This window comes from Lactuca sativa, chromosome 9 (assembly GCF_002870075.4).
Source record: "Lactuca sativa cultivar Salinas chromosome 9, Lsat_Salinas_v11, whole genome shotgun sequence".
In the NCBI taxonomy this organism is placed as follows: Eukaryota; Viridiplantae; Streptophyta; class Magnoliopsida; order Asterales; family Asteraceae; genus Lactuca; species Lactuca sativa.
In genome coordinates, this window is record NC_056631.2 from 83,485,437 (window position 1) to 83,495,491 (window position 10,055).

At 30.9% G+C, this 10,055-nt stretch overlaps 1 protein-coding gene across 1 annotated transcript; it reads left to right on the plus strand.

Moving 5' to 3' along the window:
* Positions 1–6,794: 6,794 nt before the first annotated feature.
* On the plus strand, positions 6,795–8,809 carry LOC111885344 (uncharacterized). The gene is made up of 4 exons (XM_023881600.3): positions 6,795–6,978; positions 7,343–7,456; positions 7,537–7,707; positions 8,448–8,809. The coding sequence occupies exons 1-4, from the start codon at positions 6,853–6,855 to the stop codon at positions 8,541–8,543; spliced, it is 507 nt and encodes a 168-aa protein (XP_023737368.1). The 5' UTR covers positions 6,795–6,852; the 3' UTR covers positions 8,544–8,809.
* Positions 8,810–10,055: the final 1,246 nt, after the last annotated feature.

Sequence of the window (10,055 nt, forward strand, 5' to 3'; positions counted from 1 at the left end):
CAAGAAGTCGGAGATATAACAAGTCCTTAGCAGAGCTCGATAAAGAACTTCCGCTGTAAAGGATACTTCTCTGTAAAAGCTTTAACAGAGCTCGATGAAGAACTTCCGCTGTAAAAGCTACCTTCATGATTCTACCATAAGCTTTATCAAAAAAAACTTCAACTTTGAAAAGTCAGAAATCCAATTTCGAATGGCCATACCAAATTCTCCCCCGATTTATAATCAAACACATGATTATAAAGCCTTCAAATGGTAATGAGAATGATCTTGAATGGATAAAAATTTACTAAGCTCCCCCGTGACAAAACGATATTAACGATGAAGTATAAAATCCGAAAAAGTCGTGAAAATTTGACGTTATTACGAAAAACGACTTTCCGAACCGCCAAGACTTGATGGAATCATTATTTTGTTGTTCACGAAAAAATATGAGCGTTAAAAATTTCAAAACTGTTCACCAGCCCTTAAAATTGCAAATTTTTCGAAAAATGGGCTGAAATTGTCACTTGCTGAAAAACAGGGGCTGGAATTGTAATCATGCACCAATAAACCCCTTTATTTGTAACAAAATCTGGAATTGGTCCAAAACAACCAATCTGTGAAAACAACAGGGACCAAAAGTGTCCATTTGCTGAAGTTGCAGGGACCAATAGTGAATCTTTAACATCTTCTTCCCGTTCCCAATTAATCAACCAGGAAATCGGCAAATAACCACTCATGAATTGCGAATAAAAAAAAATAATAACTCCCATGAATCGTTCGTTATGAGCACTGACTTTGTTTGCAAATCAAGTGTAGTCTAATTTCCAATTGCCAGAGGAGTACGAATTTCGACCCAATTCCACCTGCGAATCCAATTTCATTTGTTCCGACGTTTTAAGCTCCGATTGCAAAACCCGCTTGGTGATTTCGAACAGAATTTCAAAGCAATTCCGAACACAAAGAACTTCTGATTCTAATAGAAATTCCGACTATAGTTCAAGTGTCGAACACGTCCACATCGATTCCGTCATCCCAGTTTCAAATGGTTCCGATTTTGACTTTTACAATTTGACTCGCAAGAAGATCTATTCAATCCTTCAGATAAGATCCAATCCCGATTACATTCTCTTCCAATCATTTCCAGACCAGGAAAATTATCACATCGAAATCAAACAATTTTCATTACGATTCACCTTCACAATTGCAATCGATTCTGATAACAAATGCACTCCAAATACATGACCACAAATCTACCAGATTTTGATTTTTCAACTCAAACCTTATTTTGTATACACCGATTTCAACAAATACGAACTACTTTTAGAATGACAATAGAAAATCGATAGATATTAATCGTTTCATATCAATGATCTCGGTCAAACAACAAGCTTGGATAAATACACAAGTTGCCAAACGATTTTGAAGAAATGAGATTCCATTGAAGAACAAAAAATCAACTAAAAAGCGATTTAGGCTACAAATAGAGGATAATCGTGAATCGGTCGCCACGAGTGAAGAGCTAATATCAGACAAACAATAACAAATGGATTTCGGCAAAAAAAAAAGACGGAAGAACAGTAAGGAACCGATTCAAATAAGAAAATACAAGCATGAAACAGATCGGATTAAAGGAAAATTACCCAGATGAACAGTAATAGAAAACATAAGTTTTCATGAACAGTTGTTGAACAAAAAATTTGATTCCATACCGCCAAAACACCAAAAATCTTCAATAACTTGTGTATAAAATCACCAAATCAAGAACCGATACTTAAAAATCAATAGATCTTCAAAGACCCGCTCTGATACCACTTGTTGGGATTAAAACCCTAATTGAGATTTGATGAACAAGATGCGGAAAATAAGAACAAACACAAATATGAAGATTATGTCGAATGATCACTCGATTTATTCAAACAAGAGGAATAAATTACACTTAAAGCATAGACTAAAGAATCTAACACTACATAAGAAACCTCACGTGACGGCTACATTTTGCCTCACTCTTAACCCTAATAATGAATAATACATGACTATTTATAGGGAAAAGACAAGTCTTGGGCTTTTAACCTACACTTCATCAAGGGGCCCATTGCCATCATCCATGGAGTGCTTTGAAACCCTACTATATATATATATATATATATATATATATATATATATGTATATATATATATATATATACATATATATATATATATATATATATATATATATATATATATATATATATATATATATATATATATATATATATATATATATAGAGAGAGAGAGAGAGAGAGGGAGAGAGAGAAAGGTAGGCTCAAATGTTTTTTATAAGGGTAAATTACACCAATCATCCCTCGTGCAAGTGTCAAAAAGCATGTTTAGTCTCTATTTTCAAAAATTAACTCGGACCATCCCTAATATGTTTAAAAGTTGCATGTTTCGTCCCTGGCATCGTTTACCGTTTGTTTTTCCGTTAAGTGACCCACATGACAGGGTATTTCAGTCTTTTACCTAAAAATACAAAAATAAATAAATAAAGAAACTAAACCTTAACTCTATTGACTCTCTCTCTCTCTCTCTCTCTCTCCCTCTCTCTCTCTCCAACATTCTCCCACTCTCCCGTCAAACCCAAAGCCATCGTTCTCCTTCCCTTCTTCTCACTCCGACACTCCTCCAACAACCCTCTGTCGGACCTCATCATCATCAAAGAAGAGAAATAGGAAGGCCTGTGTGTTCCTTAATTTTTCTTGTTGCATCGTTTGAGGTACACCAAACTGAAGACGAATCTGGGTTTTACGGAAGATGATGTCTCGGTTTATTTTGAAGACAAAGACACTACGATTTCAGTGTTTTGAAGAGAAAATTTGCGTCCTATTGAAGACGAATTTTGGGCTTTTGAAAACGATTTCTAGTTTTTTTTAGTCATTGAATTTACCTTTAGCTCAGATTTTGTGGGTCGAAGATTCGATTTCATTTATAGGGATTTTTAAGACAAAATCTTGGTCTTTTGAAGATGATTTCTAGTTTTTTGAAGACAATTTCTACTTTTTTTTGAAGTCATCGAGTTTACTTCTGCTCTGATTTTACAGGTTTAAGCTTCGATTTCATCAAGTTTTATTCCTTCAAGAAGTTCGAAGTATTTCCTTTTGATTACTAAGTCATCAATTTTTCTAGGATTTTTTATGATCTTTCTAGGTTGTGGGTTTTTGTAGTCTTGAATATGATTTTGGTTTGGTTTGGGTCGTGGAAAAGTTGGGAGTTGGGTGGTGGTTGGTGGTAAGTGGACGGTGGAAAGGGTAATTCTTCAAAAACAAGAACATATAATCTGACTTTATTAAAGAACAAGAACATTAAGAATTGGAAATTGAAATCATTGTTACATCACCTTGGCCAGAATTTTGATTTGGATAGTCTTCTATTTTTTATTTTCATTTGTGTTTTGCATCTAATTTTCAATTTTTTTTGTTTTTTATTTGAATCATGGACTTCAGCTTTCTAATTGAATCCTTGAATGCTTTGTAATTGAATCCTTGAATGGGTATATAATTCGTGAGTTTGATTTTATCGGTCTTATTGGGTTTGATTCCTGAGTTATGGGTTTGATTATGTGATTTATGGGTTTGATTCTAATTACCAGTTAATTTGGTGTTTTTCCTATGGATTTTATTATGTGATTTATGTATGTTATTACGTCATTCTAAAATGAACGAGTTGGGGTACGTGGTCGTGCAGAGCAACAGGAACAACTTCGATGTAAGGGTGGGGTGTTGAGTCTTAAATTAGTGTGTATTTTTTAAATAATTATAATTATAAAAATAAGGGTAGATATGTCATTTTATCATGGTTTAGTAGTAGAAACTTAACACCATTAACGGTAGGGACCAAATGCATAACTTTTAAACATATGAGGGACGGTCCGAGTTAATTTTTAAAAATAGGGACTAAACACACTTTCTGGCATATACACGAGGGACGATTGGTGTAATTTACCCTTTTTATAACTGTTGTGTGCTTGTAGGCACCAATAAGAATTCAGGGAAAAACTAATCATTAATTAAATTAATAAGGGTAATTTATTAATTTCCTTTAAAAGAAAAAATAATTTCCACAAATACTTTCCTATAATTAGGGTAACTACTTTGACTTCATCTAACTTAGTTTTCTACTTTTTAAAACATTTGATAAAATAAAAAATGGCTCGTTCTTTTCTTCCTCACCCGACAATTGATTCTTCCTCACCCTAAATCACCACAACCATCGGACACCATAACGACCACATTTACAATGAAGCGTAAACTACATGAGATCCGTTTTTACTAAGTTTTTTCAAATCCTAAAACCCCCCATCAGATTCCTAATATTCAAAGTTCAAATGATTCCAAAATCTATTACTTATGATAATCTGGTAGTTCTTAAATTGAACCTCGATATCCAACAACAAGATCTGGTTGCGACTTGCAGGGACAGCGCAAGCCGAGATCCACTTGATTGTCTTCTCCTTGTTCACTCCGGTCTCTCCGTCCTCATATTCACCAGGTGACTTTCCAATTTTGAGAATAATATTTATACGATTATACTCGCAAGAGATTCGAAGATGATCGAATCAAGGATTTTGACCAAACTTTTAAGCTTTCCGAATTTGTCTTTTTGAAAATTGGGCGTTTCTTGTCTCTCGATGTTGGTTTTGCATCATATTTTCACATTTAAGGGAGTTTTATCATGTTCTAGTTCTATATGCTATCAATTCATCTCAACTAACACTAGTCTTATTATTTCGTGAAGCTAGACTAATTTTGTGAGTGATAAACACCAGGGGTGAACTTTGATGGCATAAACTTAGGCCAATTAACCATGTCATGTGACCAATGTTTTAAGTCATTCTTACAAAATGTTATTCTAATATAACTCGATTATTATGGTGAAGAATTTCTTATGTTATTATTATTTGTTTATGAAGCCCTTAAGTTTTTTGAACCAATTTCATAATCATTGTTTACATTCTGATGTTATTTTGGTGTATTTAAACCTGCAAATTCTTTTAGAATGAGAAAACACAATATTCTTTTAGAATGAGGTTAGTAACACTCATCGATTTGATGCCTATTATTTGTAAAAGAATTCGCAAAAGAATGTTATTTAAGTGTATCCTGTAATGTATTATGTCAGACTTTATTTGTATATTGATCATATTCTTTTACAAAACACAATATTCTTTTACAACAAGTATATTTGTTTAAGGGGTAATATTAACGAGTAATGTATCTTATTCTTTCAGAATTGCATGGAGAAGGAATTCAATATTGATCATACAAGAGAAATATTTGGAATCGAGTTCAACAACAAGAATATATGCGAATATCAAGTGGATATTCTGTTAGAATATGTTGGAATATGTATAACTATATTAAAATGTATAATGATATTAGTATGTAAGAATATGTATGAATTTGTATTTTATTTCCGATGTGTATTAAGAATAAAAACATAGACCCAACTTGGATGTATATGAATAATAATCTAGAATTCTTAAATCAGGTTAATTATCAAAAATGTTTGCATTGGAAATATATTCTATAAGAATAAAATCGAAAATATATCTACTAATTTATAGTTGGCATTCTGTCATTCTGACAGAATAAAATAGAATTTTTAAATTTGAATTCATTTAAAATATTCAGATTTTTAAAAATAATGGAATTAATTATCCCTAAAAATCCAAAATTTTCTTTTTTTAATATAGGTTAATTGACTAAAAAGCCCTTATGCTGAAATTTGTATGATTATATAGTACAAGTTACCATATTGTAGTATCATAGACTCTCAGATTATTACCTTTGATTCTATTCCATCTGGTGGTTCAGATCTGTGCATTCTGGCATACAATAGTTAGTAAAAACAAAATAACATATATATATATATATATATATATATATATATATATATATATATATATATATATATATATATATATATATATATATATATAATATACACTTTCACCCTTTAATTCCAAACAATGATCACGAGTTCCTAATTCTTCCCCAGTATTCTTTGTCATGCCCTTGTCTTATAATTTATCTGATATATATATATATATTGGTAATTTGACAAGTATGCCCTCACTACCATTCTACCATATATATACTTCAAAAATGATTTAAGTATTATTATCCTTTATTTAACTGCATTTCCCCCTAAACAAAAGTTTAAATACAATTTCTAAAGATAACCATGCAGCAAACATATTAAAGACGACCCCGTTAACTAAAAAGGGTTTATTTAATTGTCTGAACGTATATAACAAATTTTCAGCTTTTTTGGACGTTAGGTTTTTTTCGCCCATAATCGTTTGTACTTGAAAGTCGTAATTAAATGCTGTTAAAAAAAATAACTTGTAAGTCTGTAAATTTTAGTGTAAACATCTTTAGCATATCTATTATCCTCTTTTATTTAAAGAATTATTATTTAAACTAGATAAAAGTACGAATTACAAAAGTACAAGCGCCGGAACGTGTAGAGTATTACATCACTAGTACGCTAACAAATTCGTCGGACTATATTTCTCTTTTGATTTATGAACAACCAAAAACATCTTATTCGACATAAAATATTAAATTCATAATATCAATTCTATGGGTCCAATTCCATAATAGAAAATAACTAAAGTATATCTTGATCATATTTTCTTGGAAACTATAAGAGTACAGAAAAGGGTAGTGTTGGAATTATACAGAGTTTCCAACCAAATTCTAGATCTTTTCCAGGGTGTTTTTTGGTATTTACTCCATAGAGAGTATAAGACAGTCGTATGTAAGTAGCAAACAAAATGATCATTTTGATTTGAGTGCTCGAGTCCCCTCTTTAAAAAGCTTGAGATTGATGCTACAAACCACGGAGAAAACAATTATTAAAGAAACAGCTAAAAAAATGGTGTCAAGGGAGAACAAGAAAGCTGCAATGCATGACAAGCTGCAACTCCTTCGATCTGTTACAAACTCTCATGCAGTAATAATCCCCATTTCTTTCTTCTTTGTATCTTTCTTTTCATTCGATTAAATTTCCTCAAACAAAAGTTCAGTCTTTCTTAAAATAACTTATATATATAACACGCTGTTTTATATTTCAAACCCGTGACTTGTTTGTATCAATGGGCAAAAGTTTTGGGTCTAGCAAAAAGATATCTTCTTTATGTTCAATAATACGAACAAACAACTATAGTTTTCAGAGATACGATTCTTTATCAATCTTGAAACCACGAATAACCATCTTTAATTTTCAAGTGTTCCAAATACAAACCCTAAATTAATTTCTTTTGATCTTTTCATATTCTAATCACTATAACATCGTTAAAAAAAAAAACTTGTTGTAGACGAAAGATTCATCGATCTTAATTGATGCATCAAAGTACATAGAAGAGCTTAAACAGAAAATAGATATTCTGAATGAAGACATAGCTCGAAGCTCAAGCTACTCATGGCCTATGGTATGTGTACCTCGATAAGAGTTTTTCACATGATTATATACGCCCTTTTTTTTACTAAACTTTATCAGGATTTGAATCAGGTTACAGTAGAAAATTTGGAAAAAGGTATACAAGTAAATGTATATTCAGAAAGAAGCTGCCCAGGTCTACTCGTTTTTGTGTTGAAAGTGTTTGAAGAATTCAGTCTTAATGTGTTGGAAGCTAGGGTTTCTTGTAAAGGCAGTTTTCAACTTGAAGCACTTGGAGTTGAGGTAATTATTGGTTAGCATCGATAATCAAATTTCAAAAATATAAATTTAGATTACAGAAAATGAATAGGAGTCAGGAGAATACCGCTTTATGCTTGGTTCAATGATCTTCATACATACAAAGCCAAAAACGTGTTGTTTTATTGATAAAGTACAACCCAACAGTGATATTTTTTAATAAAAGAAAAATAAATGAATTAGGTTTGAATGAGGCTTACCTCTCTCCATTAAGGTTTCCTAAAAAAAGAATTAGGTTTCTAGATTAATTCTTAATTAATATACATGAGCCACTTTTTAGGGATGATGTATTCCTTGTCGATCATTCACTAATATTGTGTATAAACTCGAAACTTTTTACTTATCTTTAAAAAATTCAACTGTTTAAACAAACTGAAGGGTTTTTATTAGAGGACTATAATTCATGCAAAGTTTCTTAATATTCATGCATGATCATGGATTTTCAAACGGTTTTGCATTTTGGTGCATCTTAAATTTTCCTGCTTTTGGATCGATCATCATCAATAATATTCATGGCAATTATTTTCTCTAAAATTTGAATCGTACACTTGATTATTGTCTTCTATTGAAATAAATATATACAAGAAGTCCAAAAAAATAATACACTTCAAATATTTCCTCCACGTGTCTCTCTAGAAAATAGAAAACGTTTAATTTTATCTTAAAGTGTCACAATATTTTTCATATCACACCTCATTAAACTAAACAAAAAAAAAATCTTGCAGAGTGAAGAAAATGGAGAGACCATCGACACTCATATGGTGAAACAAGCAGTCTTACAAGCAATTCAAGATTGGAACGAAAGCAATGATCAAGAGTAATAAATAACTTAGATTTCCTCTAATATTCTTCAATGTTCTTAATTATTCTTCTTCCTCTAAGTTCATGGTTTCGCTCTATTTATAAGTAATGATTTCAAGTCGAAGGAAATAGCTACCTTGCTAGCCTTCGAGAATCATCATTTCGAGCAAAGTATTTTTGAAAAAAGTTAATTAATTAATCAACCTTAAGTAATATGATCTTCTTCTTCGAATGTAAAAGAATGCTTGGGTCTTATGAAATCTAGGAACTTTTTACCCTTCAATAACAGATTAAACAAGAGTTAATAAGCAAGATACAACGTCTAGTTTAGAAAAAGATTGTATGCATATAAGTGAAAAGAAGTGTTAAACATCATTTTATCTGTTATTTAACTTCTTTTCCAGACATTAATCTCAGATGTCTGAACTTTTTTTGAAGTACAAAAAGGTTGCCTTACAAAGTTAATTAAAACCACATACAAAAATACATTCTGTTTGCTACGAAAGGAGTAGTCAAACAAGCTCATAGAGAGGCAGACAACCGGTCCAGAACTCCAGCCCAAAAGTAATATCAGTGAAGGACCGATTTTCATCTTGACTGGACCCGACCGGATCAACCGGTTTTCGTTTGGTTTATTTGGTCTCGTCCATTTTGTTAGATTCTTTTTAGTTTATAATTAAATTTTTTGAAACTTGTAATTTTAAAATATTTAAACTGATATTAAAAAACGATATTTTTAAAATTTAAAGATTGCAAAGACTTTATTGTTTAGATATTATATTAAGCATTATAAATTTACTACGATACCTATATATATAATAGCATCATGAAAATTCTGTCATTTTTGGGCGTATTTGGGTCGTAATATTCCAATGAACAGGAATCTGAGATTTTATTTAGTTTCATGTTTGATTGTTAAAAGGACAAAATTCAATTTTTGGCAGATTCCATCATTTAAAAGAGTGTTTGATTGAGCAAATATTTTCAAAAGAATTGTAATGTGTCGAATAAATTGAATATTGTTATAAAATATTAGTTTGTGAATGATTATTGGATTTCTTATTTCTCTCATAACTCTTTTATCGTTACTTAGTATTAGTAACAATCATTTTAATGTGTTTTATGAGTATAATAATGCACTAGTATAATGTGCATTCATCTTTAATCTTATTTTGGTTGTATAAATAGTGAGTCGTATGTATTAGAAAGTTAATAATTTCATCACAAGTATTGAAATAAAAACTCTCTTTACTCTCATGTCTTTCTTTTCTCTATAATTTATCTTCTTATTTGATCATATTTTATAATGCGTTATCAGCACGACTTTACCATATAGCTCTGACTCTTTATTGTTCTTATCATTTTTAGGTATGTATTTTTTTTTAAGTTCACATATATAATGCTTGCAACTTACCTTATGGAATTTCGTAACTAACAATTCCTTAACATACAAGTCTTTATTTTGATTAGTATTTTTACTAGAGAAACCATGTTAGATAAAACTTCCTTTACTTTTCATGCCCCTAACATGC